The sequence below is a fragment of the Balaenoptera borealis genome (assembly GCF_965194805.1).
Source record: "Balaenoptera borealis genome assembly, chromosome: 9".
NCBI classification, from domain to species: domain Eukaryota; kingdom Metazoa; phylum Chordata; class Mammalia; order Artiodactyla; family Balaenopteridae; genus Balaenoptera; species Balaenoptera borealis.
In genome coordinates this window covers 36637511-36660640 of record NC_138873.1, presented here as the reverse complement: position 1 = coordinate 36660640, position 23130 = coordinate 36637511, and the positions used below count along the sequence as shown (strand labels likewise).

Sequence of the window (23130 nt, the reverse complement as noted above, 5' to 3'; positions counted from 1 at the left end):
GCGCCTGTGCCCACGTCCGCGCGCTTCCCTATCTAGAGGTAGCGACTTCGCGCTCCCGCTCGCCGCCGCCTCTCCCCACCCGCGCTCAGCTCCCGGGCCCCAGATGCGCGGCCGCGTTCCCACGCCTCAGCCGGAGCTCCGCGGCGGGGTTTGGCGAGCGCGGCCCCGCCCCTCCGCTCCGACCAATCCCGGGACACGCTGACTCCCGAGGAGGCGGTGCCCGGCGGAACTGCGGGGGCCTGCGCGCTGGAGGCGGGCGAGGGGGCCCCGCCCGCGCGGGGAGGCGTGGCCGGCGCCGGCTCTTGCGGCCGAGCTGGGCTGCAGCGTGGGAAAGAGCCGCGAGGAGCCGACCGCGCCGCCGCCCGAGCCGCGCCTGCCCGGGCCCAGGGAGGGCGGGAGGGAGGAGGCAAGCAGGGAGGGCGCTGCGTCCGGCTCGGTGTCCGAGGCTCCGGCCCGGCTGCACCCCGTGCGGTGTTCGCCGTGATGAAGCGCCCTTGCGAGGAGACGACCTCTGAGAGCGACATGGACGAGACCATCGACGTGGGGAGCGAGAACAATTACTCGGGGTGAGCGCGGGCTCGGCGGGAGCTGTCCGGAGCCCGAGGCATCGGGGAGGTTTGTGTACGAGCGGCTTCTTGGAAATCCCGAGGTTCCTCTCCGCCGCGTTCTAACCGAGCGGGGAAAGTTTTGCCCGAAAAACTTTCAGGGGTGGGCGCTCACGGAGCGCGTGTTCGGGTGGGGCGAGGCATGTGGGTTTGCACTCTAGGGGTGGGGCGGCTGAAAGTGTGCAGAGGTTGGCGAAGGAGGGTCCCCGGCTGTCAGCGTTGGGCGTGCGGACTGGCACGCCCGGGCGACGGGCGACGCCCCCGCCACCGAAACTGCATTTGGGAGCACTTTCAAAATGGGCCAGGCGAAGAGAGAAAAAAATGATTTTTTTTATTTTTAAAGAGACTAAAAGATGACTTGCTTTTTGGAGCCATTAAAACAATTAGCGATGTCAAGGCTAAGTAGGCTGAGATTTCCAGGTTGATCGTATGTGACTTTGCTGGCGGGAGTGTGAGTGACAGATGAAGGAAGGATCGTTTCAGGCATGCATCTCTTTGCTTGTTCCTGAGTCTGGAGAAGATTGAGATCGTGATCACGGAAGCCAGACCTCCACTTTCCAGTGACAGAGGGAGGTTATGGAGGCGTTTTAGTGCCAAGGCGGGTCAAATGATAATTGCTTCTAATTGGCATCCCCAGAAGCACCTTAATTATTTATCTGCAGCTGTCACTCAAAGAGTAAAATTCTACGTTTGGAAAACTGCTTTTCTTTCAATATTATTTTTCTAATATGTACAAACCTTAGCCTGGAATCAGCAAAAGCAAAGATATTTACTTGAAACGTTGTTTGCAAAGTATCTTCTGATTATTAAAGTGTTGTGTCATCTTAAAAAATGAGATCCGAAAAACAAAAGATGTCATGTGAAAGGTGAAACCAGTTGAGAAGGGGATGGGAATGAGGGGAACAGTTAATTCAGAAATAAGATCCAGAAGTGAGAAGGTGAGGTAATAAGAACCTGGTGTGTGCAATATTTCTATAATGAAAGAGAACAAATAACAGGAACCTGGAGAATTTGAGAACATGAGGAAGCAGAGTATCCATGAATTATGAAGAGAAACAGATACAAACTAGAAAGGATCATAAAAATTATGTGACAATAAAGTGATTTGATTGAACTTTTGATATAAAATATTTTTTCATTAGCAAACTCAAGATGGATTACAACTCTGAGAGTTTTAAGCTTAGATTGAAGGCTGAGAGATACTCACCTAGAGTTTTATTTTCAAAGTAAAACATTTACCTAGTAGTTGATCTAATTTTAATTTTTCTATTAGTGGCATATTTAATTTGGGGTCATTCTTTTGGAAGATTAATATAGAAAACATTGAATTTGTCATTTTTTTCTTGTATGACTACTTGGAGTTTTGAAATAGTAAGGTAACTTCTGTTTATTTTAAAGATTGCATCTAGGGACAACAGTTTGACATGTGATGGCTGTATATCTGTTTGATAGTAATTATTTTAAAATAGCTTTGCTTTGTTCAGTGGGTCTTACCAGAGGGAGGAGGAGGGATGCTATTAGAGATTAATTGACTTTTAAGAAACATTCATGAGTGGAACTAGGAAGTACTAATATCTAACTTCTCACCCTGACTGCCCATAATTATTTCATTGGGAGGCTCAGTAAAAGTTTAGGGATGTTTTTGCCAGTGGATTTGACATCTGGATTACTCATTAAAATTAAAAGAAAAAAAGGCATGATTCCTATCTGAAAAGAGATATAAGGGCTGAGAGCAAAGTCTGTAAAGAGCAAGAATTAAGAATAAAATAATGCTGATCTGAACTGTGCTGTCACTCTGAATATTTAATGGGTGCCATCAAGCACCCAGAAGAAAACAATTATTATGTTAATGCAGCACCTGACAAACTCTTCTTATTTCGTAGACAAAGTACTAGCTCTGTGATTAGATCGAATTCTCCAACAACGACATCTCAGATTATGGCAAGAAAGAAAAGGAGAGGGGTATGTGATTTTTTTTTTTGTCTTTTTATTTCATGTAATCCAGCCTAATGTGTAGCAGTTGTATTTTTCCATTACGAGTAATTTTATCATTTGTGTATTCATGAACTTTTGTTGTTGTTTTGCTTTTTGGGGATAGATAATAGAGAAAAGGCGTCGAGATCGGATAAATAACAGTTTATCTGAGCTGAGACGACTGGTGCCAACCGCTTTTGAAAAACAAGTAAGCTGCCCCCCCATCCTGACCACCCCACCAGTGAGCTCAAAAAAGCTGATTCTCTCATCTGGCAACGTGGGTTCTTCTTAAAGCTCATTAAAATAATGGTGTATGTGCCGTGATCTGGCACAGAGCAGCTATTTCAATAAAATGCTTTGTTGTGGCAAAACTATTAAAAACATAATCCATCATGAAGTTGAAAAACATTTCCATTCTCTAGCTTATTTTCCCCTTAAGGGTAACATGTTCATGCTCTCTCTGTTCCTTCTGTGAATACCAGTAGTGGTTTTATTTAAAACTGAGCTGTATGTAGTATTCTTCTTCTTCAGAAAAGATATCTATTTGAAATTTCATTTTTGTCTCAAACTATTCTTTAAAAAGTAAGCTTTTTATTTTAAAAAATAATCAAAGCCGAGGAAGTAACACCTCTAGCTCTATTTCCTAAACAATAATACTAACAAAATTTATTTACAAAACCACTTGGTTTCATTTTTAATCCCTGGCTTAATAGAATGAGGTTTGTTTTGAGGCATCTTTGTGGAAGTTTGGTAAAAATCAAACTAGCCATAAATTGCCCTTTTCAGAATTAAAGTATTCCTTTACAAAAAAAAGAAGAAGGAAGGGAAAAAAAAAGATTTGCACACTTAGTAAAGTAGGAAGCCAAATGTTTAAATCTTCCTTTTCATTTTGGAAGAGTTGTGTTTTTCCTCCTGCCGCCGTGGCTGATAGATTTCAAAGAGCATCTTTCAAAGAGTATGGCATCATACCCTTGTTGAAAATAACTTTCAATTAAATTCAAATAGGGTATAAGACAGCTGTTGTTTGTTTATTCCATTTTGTTGTTTACTTCATGAACCACAAACATTATAAAGCAAGCCCTACAAAGCCCTTGGAAATTATCCAGAAACTGCAGTTTTGTTATTAGTCACTTTCACTGAAACTACTGTACATATTCATGGAAAAACTGAACATTGACAGAAGTACAAGTTGTCAAATGCTATTGACTATACATTTTTAAGAGAAAAAAGGCACCGCTCTATATGCTGAAACTGTCTTTAATGAGCTAAATGTAATGGGCAAATTGTAGTTTTGATTATTAGCATTTCCCATGACAATACGTTGAAAATGAAAATATCAGTAATCAGTGACGTTTTTACTTTCAGTGCTGTAATGTCTACAGTTATGAGAAACAGTTTGGTGATTTTTTTGGCGGGGGGTTGGGGGGGTGGAGTTCGTTAGATTTTTTTTCTTAAATGTCGACTTAAACCTTAAAAGCAAACCTCAGTAGTTTGGCAGTTAGTTACCGTAAACACAGGCTTTCCCATTTGCTGAGCTTGGCGACCAACCCTAGAGAGCTGGCCCTGTCACAATGTAATTAGAAGAGTGTTCTTTCAAGCAGTTTAAATCACTCTGGCACTCTCACCATGCAATGGGTGCTGACAATTTTCACAAAACAAGTAAAGCATAGGAACCTGAAATAAACTGCAGTTTCCTTTTCAAGACAACATACTGATTTAATTATTTAGCTCTTCTAAGAAATTAGAAGCCACCCACAGCCCTCTGAGACAGTTTGAAGTGGCACATTTGTATTTCAGTTGGTTTCCAGAGGTTGCCTTGTTTTAAAATGGGGGAGGGGCATAAAAATATAATGACAATTTTATTAAGAACTATTTTAAAGGGTTCAAATATCCTTAAGCATTTTTGATGCTTATTAGATTAAAGTTAGATTATGCTTCCTTGTTTATGATCTTGGAATTTACAGTGACACCTGCTGGTAATTATTGGGGAAAAAAAAAAAAACCCTTGAAAGTCTTCCCATCGCACTTTTGGTTCTATACTTACAGTGGTGTAGTATGAATTACCTTAAAGACATAATAGAATTTTCTATTTTTGAAAAATATGCTTTTTAACAATAATTTGCTGAGATCCTGTCTGCTTTTCCTCCAGAGCTGGATTCAACTGATCTAGACTTCAGCATTATATAAGACTATTGTATATCCCCTGATAAAATAAAGTATATTATTAACCAGTTTGATGCAGTTTGAGATTTTTGCAGTTGTAGTAGTTTGGGTAGAGTGATCTTAGTATAATTATTTTTGTGTGTTTAAAAATTATTTATTATGCCTTTTAGTCTTTAAAAGTTAAAATGGCAAACATCTGTCATTAGGTATGATGCAATTAGTGTTTTCATGTAAAGTTCAGGAAGAATTCATATTTTTCTGTGAAAAAGTTAAACTTAGAATTTTCTAGTGAGAGGGAAAATTAAAAATTCAGGGTAAGTTGTTCCAAATTCATTTCCATAGGACTTATAAGATTTTATTATTTGTTTATTCAGGGATCTGCAAAGTTAGAAAAAGCTGAAATACTGCAAATGACAGTTGATCATTTAAAGATGCTCCAGGCAACTGGGGGTAAAGGTAAGTAGGTGACTTCATCCCCACCCCCCGCCCCTTCTACCTTTCTCTTTTCATTTTTTCTCCCTAAGATTGTAAGGAAGTCATAGTTGAACAGTTCTTTAACGAGCTGAGATAGGAGGTCCCAGATTAAAGCCGTGGAAATCAATGCTAATGGCAGGATTGAACTCGTGGGAAAGAACTTCTGGAACAAAAGAAGCACTTGACCCTGGGCTTGTGTTTGCTTTTATAATACTGTGGGAGTAAAGCTTCATTCACAGCAGCCTGGTCAGAGGTTTGTTTGGGACTTTCAGAAGTGCATGCTGGAATTTGTACAGAAAGACAAAACAAACACACAAACATCCAAACATAAACAGGAGGTTAGAGGCAATCTTTTTCTCTTCTTCTTTCCCTCTCCCCAGTTCCCCATTAAATCAGGGATAGGACTCACTATAATGCAGCTATTCCAAAGGAAGTGAATTTTCATTGTTGTTTTCAGAGTTTGGTTGATTTTGTATTTAGACCACACAGAGCATTTGAAGTGCAGGTAGTGAATCTCTGTCCTGGAAACCACTGATGGAGCAGTCATTCCTGTGAAGAGCAAACAGGAGCAGGTGCCCTGGGCCCAGTGCTGTGGAGAGATGTCTTCTGTACTGGATAGTGATTTAGGGAAGAATAGTCCAGAGGGTCAGGGACTGACCCTCACTTCATGCTATGAATGGACTTGAGATCCTAAACGATGTAGTATTCATTCAGATTTCATTATCCCACTTCTCACACATCACTCAGACTTGATTTTGCCCTTTTATATCTTTTTCACCCTTCAGGCAGGCCTTTGGTATTCATCTTAGCCAAGGGTGCTGTTCCATATATTTGATAACTGGGTAAGGAGAGGGTACCACAGGGGCTAAGTGCTGCAGCTACACCCTGAACGCTTATCTCTGCTCAGCATTAGCCTTTTATTACGTAGTATCAGAGTTTGCCCTAGATCAGGACAGGGGCAGGGCATTGGAGGGAAATAGCTGTTTATCAGTTGGTACAGAAGTATTTCAGTGTTTAACTCCAGCTGAGGACCTGTGGAGCATCAGCCCTGACCTTCACCATCCTTTACCTGTGTCAGGTGTGGGGGGGGTGATCATTGTAAAGGGACGCCCTCACACACGGTGTGACTTACCCTCTGCTGTACCTTCTCAAGGAGCCGTCCTGCCTGAATAACCATCCTGAATGGGTATGGAATTGTGATTTCTACTCTTTAAAATGTAACCCTCAGCATAGGCTGCAAATATTCTTACGTAATAGGGAAGAGAACTGGATGAAATTCTAGAAGCCTGTGATCCAGCCCAGCTTGGCCACTGACCCACCTTTAAGCCGAGACAGAGGTGCTGGGCTGCACAGGTAGACCTGTACTAGCACTGTGAGCCCTCAAGGCCCCCCGCCGCCCCAGGATTCTGCCTCTACACCTGCTCCCTCAGGACGTTAGGGGACTGATCGGGTTAGTGATCGTGCAGGGAAAGTTGTTTGATTGCTTTACTTCCCTTGGCATTGTTAGCCACAAGGCTAAGAATTTTTATCAGCGTTTCAAATATTTGGCATGAGCTATACTTCTAAAGAGTAATATTGTTCTTATGCCTTATTATAAACACTAAGTTCCATCTTGGTTGCTATTCTTGGCTACCTGAACAGTCCTAAAATTCATCCCAAAATAGTTTGTGAACAGACATTTCCGAGCAAGCTCCATACAAGTCGCCTGACTGCCAGCTCATTAGAGAGGTTTCCTCGCAGGAGAACGTGTGGGCCTTGAAGAAGGGGGGCTGGCAGTGTGGGCTCGAATTATTAAAGACTCACAGCTGCTATGGGGGCCTCAAAATGTACTGGTGAAGGACAGACACTGCATTTGGCTTGCCTGGTTTCAAATCCTGGCTCGTTTTTCTTGTCTTTTTTTTTTTTTTTAAGAATTATTTTATTTATTTATTTTTGGCTGTGTTGGGTCTTCGTTTCTATGCGAGGGCTTTCTCTAGTTGCGGCAAGCGGGGGCCACTCCTCATCGCTGCGTGCGGGCGGGCCTCTCACTATCATGGCCTCTCTTGTTGCGGAGCACAGGCTCCAGACGTGCAGGCTCAGTAGTTGTGGCTCACGGGCCTAGTTGCTCCGTGGCATGTGGGATCTTCCCAGACCAGGGCTCGAACCCGTGTCCCCTGCATTAGCAGGCATATTCTCAACCACTGCGCCACCAGAGAAGCCCCTCTTTTTTTTTTTTTTTTTTTTGGTCTGTGACCCTAGATAAAGGACTGACCTTTTCTGAGCCCCAGTTTCTTCATTTGTAAAATGAGGACAGTGATGGTGTTCACTTCGCAAGGTTGTCGTGAGCTTATTCACTTAAAGCCCAGAGAGCAGTGATGAAAGTGGTGTGGACCCCTGTGCTATGATTATTGGCCCAAGGTGCGGTCGCAGGAAACAGTTGCTCATCGTCATTTCCCTCTGCGTTCAGCAACAGTATAGGAATTACATAATTTATATTCCTTAAGATGCAACAGAGAACTCACCCATATACAACCACATACAGCTGGCAAATCACAAATTTCAATTACTTCATGCCGACTCATGAAGATTCTTGGAAGTTCCTGGGGTACAATTCTGTTGGTCCATTCTTTAGTCTGTCTTGGTATTGCAGGAGTTTCTAGAGAGGATTTAGTAGAGTAACCTAAATTTCTAGATCCCTCTGGGTTTCTGGACTCTTGTCTACTCTGATGATTATCTCCCTTCTCTCATGAAGTCAGCAGTCTGCAAAGCCTTGCAGAGAACCTTGAGGACTCTTACGGGAAGTCTTTCTTTGGAGGCGTCTTCTTCAGGAAGAACTTTCCCTCCTAATGCCAGGGGCTTTATTGCTAACCATGCTGAAGTCCTGGGATGATGACTCTTTTTGTTGCTGATCTTCCACATTTCATGATATTCTCTTATGTCAGCTTTGTGCTGTTGTTGTTACTGTCTTAATGGTGTATATTTTTTCCTCAAATTTCTTTTCAGGACTTCCAAATTTCTGTTGAAATTCTAGCTCTTGGACTTTGAATATTGTGACTACTATTTTCCAAAGTGCTAGTCTAATTGTTAATACATGATAAACAAAACAGGTAATACTTTAATCTACAAAATCATAAAAAAGGGAATGTAGTAAATGCCTTAGATGAAAATAACCTTGTTTGAATGTGATATTTCTCGTTTACGTATATACACATACCCGAAGTGAGTAGACTAAATTTTAATTTGAAAATTGTTTAAAAAAAAAGTTGCAAATGAGAAAAAAAAGTCTAAAAAGGATACGTTTATACACATTAGAGATCACTTATTCAAAGTGGTGACATTTCCCCAAATGTCTGATTATTATCAGTACCCTAAATTGGCACTGATACTAATCAGATGTTACTATTTTCTTTTTTTTTTTTTTTTTTAATTTATTGATTGATTGCTTGATTGCTATGTTGGGTCTTCGTTTCTGTGCTAGGGCTTTCTCTAGTTGCGGCAAGCGGGGGCCACTCTTCATCGCGGTGCACGGGCCTCTCACCATCGTGGCCTCTCCTGTTGCGGAGCACAGGCTCCAGACGCGCAGGCTCAGTAGTTGTGGCCCACGGGTCCAGTCGCTCCGCGGCATGTGGGATCCTCCCAGACCAGGGCGCAAACCCGCGTCCCCTGCATTAGCAGGCAGATTCCCAACCACTGCGCCACCAGGGAAGCCCACTATTTTCTATTCTAATGTGTTATCTTTGGATAAAAAGGGATTCTCATAAATGTGACCAGCTCTAGCCATTTTAATGGTAGTAACCTTAGGTGTAAGGGTATGTGCATGCACACTGACACAATTAATATACATTTCTTTCTTGGAAGGATGCCAGAAAAAAGTAAGCTAACCAATGAAAGAAATGTATATTTGGACTTCAGGAAAACTAGGAGTTATAGTAATGTTATATTACCTGATAGAAAAATAAGATCTTCAAATTAGTAACCAAATTTTTAAAAATCATTTTGCTTCTTTAACTTTTTTCCATACAAAGTAATGGTGTTTTCATTTTGTTGATGAAAAACACTATGAGTCAAGAAGCATTTATGAATTTATTAAGCAGTTCTGGCACATTTCTAAAAAAAGTCCTCAAACTGCTCATACGCATTTCACATCTCGGTTATAAATGCCAAGAGAGTGAGGATGTTTCAGATAAACCCTTTAATCTCCAATTCACGTGACAGAGACAGAGAGACTGGTACTCTGTTATACCGTGGAAACGTTTACTAGAAAATTTCACTATCCCACAATACAAAAGAAGAGACACGATTTTTTTTTTCTGGAAATGTTTGAAACACAGATGTTCTTAATTCTTTTCCCCACTGTGCTATTTGGTTGCAGGAACAACTGCAGTACATAGCATTGCCAGAGTTGTCACACATGTGAATTGCAAAGTGCACTTTCTTAACTTCTGCAAAAATTACAACCATAAATAGCTGGCAACGTTCTCAGAAAGTATCGTCGTTCTACTTAAATCTCTGAAGGTCAGGGTGGAACGTAGGTTGTGGCTACGCTTCATAATTGTATCATTCTTTCTCTCACTGTCTCTCCTGGCCCCCACTTTGCTCAAACCTCCTTTCAGGCTACTTTGACGCCCACGCTCTTGCCATGGACTTCATGAGCATTGGATTCCGAGAGTGCTTAACCGAAGTGGCAAGGTACCTGAGCTCTGTGGAAGGCCTGGACTCCTCCGATCCACTGCGGGTGCGCCTGGTCTCTCATCTCAGCACGTGTGCCTCACAGCGAGAGGCGGCGGCAATGACCTCGTCTCTGGCCCACCACCATCACCCCCTGCATCCGCACCACTGGGCGGCGGCCTTCCACCACCTTCCGGCAGCCCTGCTCCAACCCAGCGGACTCCACGCCTCGGAGCCCACGCCTTGCCGCCTCTCCACCACTTCAGAAGTGCCTCCCGCCCACGGCTCCACCCTCCTCACGGCCACGTTTGCCCACGCAGACTCTGCCCTTCGGATGCCGTCAACAGGCAGTGTCGCCCCCTGTGTGCCGCCTCTCTCCACTTCTCTCTTGTCCCTCTCAGCCACTGTCCACGCGGCCGCTGCAGCAGCCACGGCAGCTGCGCACAGCTTCCCTCTGTCCTTCGCTGGGGCGTTCCCCATGCTCCCCCCAAACGCAGCTGCAGCAGTGGCAGCTGCCACAGCCATCAGCCCTCCCTTGTCGGTATCAGCCACGTCCAGCCCTCAGCAGACAAGCAGTGGAACAAACAGTAAACCTTACCGACCCTGGGGGACAGAAGTGGGAGCTTTTTAAGTTTTCATTGAACTTCTTGCAGTAGTAACTGAATGTCCTTCATTTCAGAGTCAGCTTAAAACCTCTGCACCCTGAAAGTAGCCATACAGATGTCTGCGGATCCACAAAGGAACAATAAAGCTATTTGAGACACAAACCTCAGAAGTGGAAATGTGGTATTATCTTTTTTCTCTGTTTTGGTTTAAGGCAATTTGGTAACTGACATCAGCAACTTTTGAAAATGTCACACTTGTTTTCATTTAGAAGTCTCCTGGAAAATATATGGACTGAACCATCCAGCAGTGCATCACGATGTCTGAATTGGGGAAGAAAAATGCCCTGACTTAATTTTCTTGAAACTAAATGGAAAAAAAAATATTCGTGTTTCATAAGTGCCTGAGCTAGTAAAGTTTTCTTTTGAACATACAACGTTGCACAAGTAAAGAAGAGCATAGAGGTTAGGTTAAGAAAGGATAAGGGACAGAAGTCTTGCATTAGGCTGCAGACATTTTAGTACAAATACCAGAAAAGAGCACTCTGTTGAAATCAACAGGTTTTTATTGGCCAAAAGGATTGCTGAAAGTAATTTTCAAGTTGAGAAACCTAGTTTTATCTTAGTTTGCTTTTTATGTACAAACTTGCCAAGTTGTGACATTTAACAATGTATTAGTATAAGCAATTATTACGTCAGTGCTCAGATTAACAAGCATTTCTGCCCTGCCTGCAAACCCCCAGGCACTTTTTTTTTTTATGGCTCAAAATATGGTGCTTCTTTATATAAAACATGCATTTATAGAGTGCACCTAGAAGCAGTTGCCTACTGTGTGCCCACCAGAGGCTATCTGACTCATGCCAACTTGAAAACTCTCCAGTTTGTAAAAGTTTAATTTATTCAGTTTCATTTGGACTATTTTTGCATATTTATCCTCTTCATTTCATCCCGATAACATGTAAAATCTAGTCTTGTCACCTTTTGGGGAGAAGTTGCATTTCTGGAAGTGATGAGGCAGGGAGAGAACAATGGGAAGAGAAAAGCCACGATTTTTAAATGTCCTTTGTCAAGCTTGTGATTGTATTTGATCCCAAATCAAGATGAATGTATGCAATGGGATGTACATAAATTATTTTTGTCCATGCCTAGACTAGTGCTACATAATGGTGTTTTGGTTTTGTTGTTTTTATTTTGTTTAATGACAAAATAATCTCTTAATACTTTGAAATTGAGCACGTGAGAATTTATGTTTGAAAGACAAAGACACAGCATGTATTATTATGCACTTCATTTCTCTGCTGTGTGGAGAAAGCAATAAACATTATGAGAATGTTAAACATTATGCAAAATTATACTTTTAAATATTTGTTTTAAAATTACTGTACCTAGTCTTTTTTGTATTACTTTGTAACCTTTTTCTATGCAAAAGTCTACATATCACTAATTAAATGAAGTCCTTTTTTGACCATTTTTATGTGGATGAGTTGCTTTGCAGAATGGAAAGTTGATGTGAATTTCAAGCAAGGCCTTGTTTCACTAACAAATTAAGCCATGGCTTTTCTTTTTCTCTTTCAAACTCATTTGATATAATTCACAGCCTTGAAAATAGCATGTATTTGAGCTTGTAAACCAATTAAGCATAGGTGAGTATGACATCATTTGGAGGCAGGAAGTGATCAGTTTCCTCTGCCTTTTATTCTTAACCATTCTTCTTGGAAAAGTGCAAATACCAGAAGGTCAAATAACAGTATACCGAACATACGGTAATAAGCTAGAATGTGTCATACATTTTGGAACTCAGAAATATTTATAGAGTATTTTTAAAACATCACATGCATGCATGATAGGTGTGTGTATGTGTGTGTATATATATGTGTGTGTGTGTGTATATATATATATATATATATATATATATATATATATATGCATCCTGATGATAAATCCTCTGTACCTACCTCAAGATTTCTTTTGATGCTGTAGAAATTATGCAGGTATCCCTCCTTCTTCAGTGAGGCCTAAAATAGACTATTTCAGAGTTTCTGAAGCTGTTGGGCCAAACAGATGAGAATAATTTTTTTTTAAATGTTTCTATTATGCTTATCAATTATGCTCAAAGTTAAAGGAAAAAGTGGGAGCCTCTTATATTATTTTAGTTTTGCAAAATCAAGCATATAGTTTATCTAATTTTTTTCTGTAAGTGGGTGAAAAAATGAGCAAAAACAGATCACCTTTGTTCCCCTTGTCTGTAAGCTCTGTGACTATTGTCAGCGCTGATAGAATTAAGTAACAAATAAGAAAATGGATTTAGTGGTATTTGGAGTTTGCTTTTTAATCGTGATTTGTGGATAGCAGGCATAGAAATAATTTTGATTTAGGATCTAATAGTTGATTCTGTGCCTGTTGTAATGTCAGCATTCAAATAACTTCTTTTTTTGCAATATAAACTATTTTAGTGATGGGGTTTTTTTTTTTTTGGATTAAATATTTTAAGATAAATCCCCTTCTTCCTTCTTTTTATCCTCTTCCTTTTTTTTTCTTACATTTTTTTTCTTCCCAGTTACATATGGGTTATTATTTTTCAAATCATTTGATTAAAATATTTGCCAGCCAACATGCTACATAATTGCTAAGGGTGTCAGTGTTCCTAAAGATAATCATTGTCAGTAATTTCAGTTGTTTAAAGTTCATTGGTTCTTGATCAATGTTTCATACCTTCAGTTTTTAACATCATATTTCACTCTATTAACTTTACCATTGAGTTTTCCATCTCTGACCCAATGTTTTGTGAAAGTGGTGTTTCACCTTTAGTTGTGGTAATTTTCATGTTCACTACCAAAACAGAAAAAAGAAAAATGTTGTTTATAGTTCAAGGGAAAAGAACTTTTAGGGTTTGATTTTTGGTGGGTTTTGTTTGTGTAAAAGTTAGTCCCAAAATTAACTCAAAGGATTTTTGGTGGGGGGGGGGGGGAGGAAAAAAAAGAAAAAGGAGGACTTTTTTAGAAATTTGGTTTTCCCCAAATGATGAAAGCTATATGTATGTCTAATTAGAACCCAGTTTTATATTTCACATCATTGAGCCAGAAAGTATTTATTGAATAACTACTGTGTGCCTAGCTTTGTGCTGTCTACATCAGCTTTCTAATGTTATGGGATCCCACAGCCTGACAATGATGGGTATGACTACCACCTTAGCTATTCATAGGGACCCTCAAAAGAAGCAGGTGCCCTGAGAATGAGGAAAGGGGTTCCTAGGAACTAGCCAGGGAAGCTTTTTCTCTCCTTGGGATCTTTGGCAATTACAAATATGATATTTCCTATCATATTTGGAGAAATCTGAGGGACTTTTATTTTTTTATATAAATTTATTTATTTATTTTTCATTTTGGCTGTTGGGTCTTCGTTGCCGCGCGCAGGCTTTCTCTAGTTGTGGCGAGCGGGGGTTACTCTTCGATGCAGTGCTCGGGCTTCTCATTGTAGTGGCTTCTCTTGGTGCGGAGCACGGGCCATAGGCATGCGGGCTTCAGTAGTTGTGGCTCACGGGCTCTAGAGCGCAGGCTTAGTAGTTGTGGCGCACGGGCTTAGTTGCTCCGCGGCATGTGGGATCTTCCTGGACCAGGGCTCGAACCTGTGTCCCCTGCGTTGGCAGGCGGATTCTTAACCACTGCACCACCAGGGAAGTCCCTGAGGGACTTTTAAAGTAATGTTCAAAGATAAAATAGTTCAAATATTAACTAGAGTGATGGTTGTATGATCCACATGTACTTACGTATCATCAGTCTTAATGAAGCCTTTTAAATTACCTTCCTTATTATATATTCATCTTGTGCCTTTGCCAGTAATTAAGTTAACACAAAGTAAGAGTAATCACCTCAGGTAACATCATCACAAAGCAAGATAAATTTAGAATTTCATAATTTCTTAAGTCTAAGACTCCATCAATTACAAGATACACTATTAGTTTAAGGTCAGTTTTTAAGGAAAAGTACCACCATGAAATAACTTTACACATCCCAATTTCCAAAGTGTAAAACTTTTTTTCAAAATTGTATCTTGGATTTGAGGCACTACTATAATATTATATTCGAATGTGATTTTTAAAATCCATGGCTAGAAATATACATAGATTAAAATGTGGGTGATTTAGCTTACTTTAAAAATACCAGCATAGGGTCTTAGTCAAATCAAAGAATCTGGGTTGACTTTGTAATGGCTTAATGATCTAAAGATAGATATATATTTTTTAAGCTTTTCATGTTTTTATTGCCCAATGGGACTATTCCTAGTTCTGCATTTTACTGAAGAATGGAGTTTGACTTCCCCTTGTAATTCTTTTAAGATCTAAGCAATAACTGAGGCTGTGAGCATTTCAGCAACTACAACAAAGCATTACAGCAAATATGACATCATAAACTGTGACTATAGCTCATATTCTTTGGAAGGAAGGATAAGTCTTTGAACTTGGATGAGAGATCTTTAAAAGAAGAAAAGTCCCTTGGCTTCCATCGACAAACTTGTATGAGGGGCCAGAGGCAGATGAGAAATGGTTCCTTAGGTCCCAGTTGGCACTTTCTCCCTCACTTCTAACTTTAGAAGAACAGACATGAATGGGGTTGGCTGGTTAGGGAATCAGGTCCTCTTTTAGAACTGACAGAACCAACACACACTCTTTAAGTCACATGTCTAGAAACGGATATAAAATGTAATACTAACTATTAATGTTGTTTTGTTCTCTGTGCTAAGCTCCATGCTAAGTGCTTGAAATCTGTTACCTCACTTAAGCCTGGTTAACTCTCCTATAGAGTAGATACTCTTATTATCTTTACATATTAGGAATTAGAGAATAAGAGGTTGATTGTCCAAGGTTATACCTAGCAGTTTGAGCTGTGACTCAGCCCAGGCCTGTCTGATTCTTAAGCCCATACCTTTGACCTCTAGGCTGTGGCTTCTGGCAGTACTTTTGGACTAACTCATTCAGACTAACCAAGAATCTCAACCTGCCTGAGATCACTTTGAGCTAAATACGAGTAAATTAGCATAAAAATCTCCACCATCTCTCCCTTTTAATATATGAGAGGATAAAAAAAACTCCACTTTATTCTGTAATGCAACGTGAAAGGAAATTATTTTGACAGTTCCCTAGTTTTAACTTTCACCTGTCAAGCAGTTGAGAGTTAATAAAGTTTTAAATTACTTATCTTAATCAGTGAAGTTACCCTCTGTTAAATCTACCAAAAATATTCTATAATCTCAGTCAAGGTGGTTGACAAAAGTGAGGCAAAATAGTGACATATTAAGACTAGATAGCTGAGTAAATTGAGTTTGAAAAAAAAATCCTGTCTTCCATTAGATATAAAGGATAAGAGTTTTTTTGAGGGAAAAATGCTGGATTATTCTGAATGTTTATACATTCCAGGTCCATCATGTCATAAAACAACATTCTTCATTTGGCCTGTGAAGACCTGCTCAGTAATCCATTCACTTTAACAAGTCTTGTTATCAGGAAGGGGTTTTTAACTAACCTAAACTCTTCGGCCTGAGTTAAGCATGCTTTCTATAGCAGTTAACAGTTCATATGTGTATAATTTTGCAAAAATCTTATATCCAGAGATATATTTTTATATGCCTCTAAATTCTTAGTCTTCTGAGAACTGAATATTTCTGTTTCCTTGACCTCTGCTGTCATTCTGTTAGTCTGTGGGAATGAAGAGATTTATGCATATGAAATGGAATATGCATGTAATAGAATGCCTTATAAGCTTATTTTTTAAGGGATAGAAAGTGGCAAGTTAACTCTAAAGTTTCGTGCATTAAGCTTGCGTTGTAATAGTTTTATGTTTTCATTGCTGTGAAAACAGTCAAATTTTCTCCTGCGGAAGAAAAACTACTTTGCAAAGAATGGCTGTTATTCATAATGTTTCACTTGTATAAGTAGGGTGATAAATTTTATATTGCTCATAAACTCCTAAAAAAACTGAGCATCTTGAGTTAACCCCTTCTTTCCTGATTATAAGCTATTGAACTGAATATTATTTATCATACTGTAAAACTATAAAACTCTGCCTGCTGCCTAGGTCTTTCATTGTTTTTTTTTTTTTAGCCTTTTCCCTTAATTGCAGAGAACCCAAAGACAGCGTTTTTTGTTTGTTTGTTTATTTTGTTTTTTTCCCACCAAAACAACACGACGAGAGCTTCGTGTAGCTCTGTTTGTGTAAATTTTCTCCTGGGCCAGCAATGGCTGGCCTCTTCCCATATCCTAGCCAGTCTGTCCCAGCACAGCTGCTTTAAATAGGCTTCCCTTGGGGCCTGGCAAGATGACGGAGACGTGTTCACAGTCAGGAGGGCAAAACACAGAGGCACACAGGCCATATTTTATTGTCATCATAGCACACTTCTCAGTCACAGTCACCAGCCACTTCCTAAACAGGAACTAAGCCAGTCACTTTTTTGTCTCACAAGCAGCCACTGTTAAATTTATTTTGTTATTTTGACATATTTCTGACAGCAGAAAGATAAGCATAGCATAGTACAAATGGTTGAGTGCTGTAACATCAAAACTCACAGACAGCCTGGTGACATCAGATGAGGGTACAGTCAAGCTCAGTGGGCAAGCATCGCCTATGATGACAAACATCCTTTACTGCTACAATAAGGAGGCTTGATGGGCCATTGTGTCCCCTTTCAAAATTCAGAAAGCCCCCCCAAAAATATCCATGAGTCAACAACTGCTGAGTCATTCAGCAGGCTTAAGGCATATGTTTTACACCAAGAGAGACTTAAACACCAAGTACCACCTGACCATGACTATCATGGGAACAGGTCTCAGCAATAAACCCATGAATTATCTGGCCCACGCTGACTACTCTCACAACACAGTCTACCGCTTTGATGTGACTGTCAAACCCCAAGCGTGCCCAACAGCAGGAGCCACAGACAAAACAACACAGGAGCAATAACTCAATGTAAGTGCCTTTAGTCACTTCTCAAGACACCGAGGTCCAGCAGGCAGCTTACTTGCTTTGGGTATCAGGAGCTTGAGACAGAAGGAGAAAAAAAGTTCACCACTGTTTATTTTCAGGATATGACAAGTGAGAGAATTGTAAAAGTTATTTAATTGTTCTTTTTTAATGTACAGATTAGAAGTTTAATTCTGTAGGCATATCCCCTATTGATACAGTAAAGACATATTAGCGAGGAGGTGGTTTGCTAAATGATAGTGCCGCTTCACAGCCCTATCTAGGACACTGCATGTTTAACTTAACTAAATCAAGTCTATTAAGCAATTTTGTTTAAGATGTGGGAGCTTATTAAAAATTTTGGTACTTATTCAAATCACTTACAAATAACTTGAACTCCATATTTATAATTCTAGTCAATGTCTCTCTATTCTACTCAATATTTATAAGTCATTTTTAAAATCTCAGCTCTTCAGTGGGTATAATAAATAGTATAATGACTAAAAGGACAAGTTCTGAAATCAGACAGATCTGGATACATCTTGAGATGTATTAATTGTGTGACTCTGGACAAATTTCTGTATCTGTGTAAGCTTTGTTTTTCTCATCAGTAAAATAGGATTTAAAAAGCAACACCTATCTCACAAGGATTTTTGGAGGATTAAATGAGATAATGTTCATAAGACCTGGCACATGGTATACTATCAATAAATGGTAGTGTAGCTTATTCAAATTTAGTCCATTGAAAATGTCTTAAGGGACTTCCCTGGCGGTCCAGTGGTTAAGACTCCATGCTTCCACGGCAGGGGGTACAGTTTCGATCCCTGGTGGGGGAACTAAGATCCCATGTGCCACGTGGTGTGGCCAAAAAGTTAAAAAAAAAAAACTCTTAAGATCCAAAATAAGTCTCATTCGGTCCCATTCACACAACTTTACTCAAATACATGCCCAGGTAGTCCCCCAGTACCCATTCTCTTTAAATTAATAGCACGTACATATTTCTTTTTGAATATATTTAGAGATTCACAGAATTTCAGAGTTGGAAGAACATAACCTAGACCAGTGCTTCATTTAGCAGGTGAAAAAAGCGGAAGCTCAGTCAAGTTCGATGATCTTTCCCCACAGTCATCTCCTAACCCAGGTCTCCTAATTGCCAATACATGGTTCTTTCTGAGACAGTATGACCATAAACAAAACATTTTCTTTCATCCCTTTTATATTTTAGGTGCCAAGGGTTTTTATTTTGTTGTGGATGTGCTAAATAGATCTATTTATTTGTTAAGATAGCACACTTTATGTTTCCTGTCTTCAAAAAGCAATGGCTTTCCGTTTGATCCAAAATAAATACAATGGAGTCATGTTTCTTTAAAAGAAAAATCTTAAATCTAATAAATGCAGCCGAGATTGAAATTATATTACTGTTTTTAAATGACGTCCTTCACTATCAAAAAGCTAATCACACATAGGCGGACAGAGTCGTGCCACTGTCTAGCACTTAGGGCAGAATCTGTCATAAACCCTGACGAAGCTACTGACGCACCAGTGACTAGGCAGGGACTTTGAGCTGCTCCCACCCTCCTTTCTGTGCCTCCCTAATGCTCTTAGAATGAAGACAAAATCCTTAACCTCAAGCCACAAGACCATGCAAGATCTGTCCCCTGCCCACTTCTTAGACCTCACCTATCTCTGCTACCTCTGAATTGCTACCCAGCCATCCCCCTTTTTTCCAGCCCTTTTCTTCCTTGCTCTCTCCTGCTACAAGGCCTTGCACATGTTCCTTTTACTCACAATGTTCTTTTCTCTCCTTCTTGCCTAGGTAACTCATCTTATTTTTCAGATCTCGAGAGATGGATCACACCTCAAACATCTCCAACTGGTTCAAAACCATATTGTGGAATCTTGTGAACCACACACTTCTCTTTCACAGAATTTGTCAGTGGCAATTTAAATTTGTGATTATATGATTAATCTGTCTCCACCGCTACACTGAAAGCAAATGGTAGTGACTATGTTTTTGTTCATCATTGTGTCCAGGACCTCTTTGCCCTGTGTCTGGTACAGAAGAGAAGTTCAAAAAAAAAATATGTGTGGATGTTAGTTCAGTGACTGAATACATGAATGCATGACTGACTGAATGAGGAATGAATGAATAAATGTCATATGCTAGACCTGCATACTTGTTGTATGGAGTTTATCTGAATTGCTTCCCCCCAGATTTAATCTGATAGCACAGTACATATGCAAGTAAAATCAAGCATATGAAATGAGAAGAAAGAAGCTAAAAGAAAAAAAATCCTGTTGCTCCTTATGAATACAGTAAACTCTAAGTTTTGACTATATCCAACGTTTCCAAGGTAAGTATGGGTTACTTGGATTAAACGTGTCTGAATGAGACACATGAGACTAGGACGCCACCTTGTGGTTTATTTTCACATTTATCGTTTTCAACCTGCCTGGAACTTTCCTGCTTCAGAAAAAAACACCATTAAAAACTACAGCAATATTGGTAAAGGAGGCAAGAATATAAAATGGAGAAAAGACAGTCTCTTCAATAAGCGGTGCTGGGAAAACTGGACAGCTACATGCAAAAGAATGAAATTAGAACACTCCCTAACACCATACACAAAAATAAACTCCAAATGGATTAAAGACCTAAATGTAAGGCAAGACACTATAAAACTCTTAGAGGAAAACATAGGCAGAACACTCTATGACATAAATCACAGCAAGATCCTTTTTGACCCACCTCCTAGAGAAATGGAAATAAAAACAAAAATAAACAAATGGGACTTAATGAAACTTAAAAGCTTTTGCACAGCAAAGGAAACCATAAACAAGATGAAAAGACAACCCTCAGAATGGGAGAAAATATTTGCAAAAGAAGCAACTGACAAAGGATTAATCTCCAAAATATATAAGCAGCTCATGCAGCTCTATATCAAAAAAACAAACAACCCAATCCAAAAATGGGCAGAAGACCTAAATAGATATTTCTCCAAAGAAGATATACAGATGGCCAACAAACATATGAAAGGATGCTCAACATCACTAATCATTGGAGGAATGCAAATCAAAACTACAATGAGGTATCTCCTCACACCGGTCAGAATGGCCATCATCAAAAAAACTACAAACAATAAATGCTGGAGAGAGTGTAGAGAAAAGGGAACCCTCTTGCACTGGTGGTGGGAATGTAAATTGATACAGCCACTATGGAGAACAGTATGGAGGTTCCTTAAAAAACTAAAAATAGAACTACCATACGACCCAGCAATCCCACTGCTGGGCATATACCCTGAGAAAACCATCATTCAAGAAGAATCATGTACCGCAATGTTCATTGCAGCTCTATTTACAATAGCCAGGACATGGAAGCAACCTAAGTGTCCATTGACAGATGAATGGATAAAGAAGATGTGGCACATATATGCAATGGCATATTACTCAGCCATAAAAAGAAACGAATTTGAGTTATTTGTAGTGAGATGGACGGACCTAGAATCTGTCATACAGAGTGCAGTAAGTCAGAAAGAGAAAAACAAATACCGTATGCTAACACATATATACGGAATCTTTAAAAAAAATGGTTCTGATGAACCTAGGGGCAGGACCGGAATAAAGACGCAGATGTTGAGAATGGACTTGAGGGCACCGGTAGGGGGAAGGGTAAGCTGGGACGAAGTGAGAGGGTGGCATGGACTTATATATACTACCAAATGTAAAATAGATAGCTAGTGGGAAGCAGCCGCATAGCACAGGGAGATCAGCTCGGTGCTTTGTGACCACCTAGAGGGGTGGGATGGGGGGGTGGGATAGGGAGGGTGGGAGGGAGACGCAAGAGGAGGAGATATGGGGATATATGTATATGTATAGCTGATTCACTTTGTTATAAAGCAGAAACTAACACACCATTGTAAAGCAATTATACTCCAATAAAGATGTTTAAAAAAAAAAAACTACAGCAATAGAGAGGAGTGGAATTTTTGCTCATCTAAATATTGCTTGCATGTCATTATCCCAAAGACTTTATTCAAACATTATCATTCATTCCTTTTTGTTTTTTATTTTAATTAAATATTGAATTGGTAAAGAAAAATGGTATAATATATGTGTTATAAAAAATCAAAGGAGACTTAACACCTGTGTACTCACCACCCAGCTTAGCACTACCAGTACTTTGAAAGAGCTCTGTGTGCTTCTCTTTGAATCCTTTCTCCATCTTCTCTATTAACCAGGCACACCCACTATGTTGCTTTTATTTATAGTTTACCATCCATGTACATATCAATAAGCAATAGTTTTCATTTAGCATTTTAAAACTGCATATGAAATGAGATCATTCTGTATTTGATTTGCTTTTTAAATTAAGTAGTATTTTTCTGGGATTCATCATGTTGATAAGAGGAGCTGTGATCCATTTGTTTTCACCATTCTGTAGTATTTCATTTTACGACTATACCACAATATATTTAGCTCTTTTACTCTTGATGGACATTTAGGTTGCTTCCAGTTTGGGTCTATTATGATGGTGCTACTGTGAACATTCTTGTATATGTCTTCTGGAGCTTACGTGCAGGATTTCTCCCAGGGGGTTGAATTGCTGGGCATGAGAACCTCCAACTTTGCTAGATAATAACAAATTATTTTTCAAAGTTATTTTATCACACCAATTTACACTCCCACCTTTAGCGTATACAAGTTTCAGTCTATATCCTTACCGGCACTTGATATTGTTAGATTTTTCCATTTTTGCTAATTTATGGGTATAATCGGAATCTCTTTTGTTTTAATTTGCATCTCTTGGTTACACAAGAAGTCAGTCCTCTTTTCAAAGGTTTATTGGTGACCATGTTTCTTCTGAAAAGTGCCAGTTTCAATTTTTTGCCTCATTCTTTCATTTATCCACTCGAGTCATTTGATTTGCTACTATGTGCCAAGTAGTGTCATTGTCTAGGGGATACAAAGATGAATATGATGTAGACCCTGTCCTCATGAAGCTCTTGGCTTACTATCATTATTGCTTTCAGGGATCATACTAATAATCAAGACCAAAAAACAACAATCTTGAGCACCAATTATATGATTATCACTTTGTAAGACAGAAGTACATTTTATGAACTCAAACTTCAAGGAATTTACAAAACCATAGCTTACACAAAACAATAGGAAATTATTAAAAGTACCGTATATTATGTTACATATATTATAAAAATTCAGAGGATGTAATAAGCAGAAAAAAGTAATTGATCAAGTGTGTCCATGGTTTAAATTTAAATTTCTTTTCTTTCATGTAACTAATGTAAAAACATTTTTTTCTATAGCCTACTCATTAAATGAGGAAAATGGAAAAAAAGAACCATTTTTATTTAAGTCAATAGGATAATAGTGATCAACATGGAGATGTGGCAAAGATTAGTTTTAATTAAATAAAAATTATACTGAAGAAAGAAACACTTTCACAAATCAACATGCTTATCCAATAAATGCAAGTATGTTGTGTTTGCTGTTAAATTTATTTCTTAATTGAAAGTTTTCCCCAACTTTCTGGGGAATTTGGTAACCTCCAATAAGCAGCTACTAGGATTGACTCTCACCAAAATTGTAATGCATAGAGTTCAATTATTCATTTGAAATAGAACCTGAGATATCATATAATTCCTTTTTCCTTCTATGGAACACTCCCCATGAACCACCCTATTTGTAAAGACTGCT

The 23130-nt window shown here is 39.4% G+C and overlaps 1 protein-coding gene across 1 annotated transcript; it reads left to right on the top strand.

Moving 5' to 3' along the window:
* Positions 1-317: 317 nt before the first annotated feature.
* On the top strand, positions 318-18831 carry HEY2 (hes related family bHLH transcription factor with YRPW motif 2). The gene is made up of 5 exons (XM_082406244.1): positions 318-566; positions 2489-2567; positions 2704-2787; positions 5117-5198; positions 9809-18831. The coding sequence occupies exons 1-5, from the start codon at positions 484-486 to the stop codon at positions 10492-10494; spliced, it is 1014 nt and encodes a 337-aa protein (XP_082262370.1). The 5' UTR covers positions 318-483; the 3' UTR covers positions 10495-18831.
* The last annotated feature ends 4299 nt before the right edge of the window (positions 18832-23130 follow it).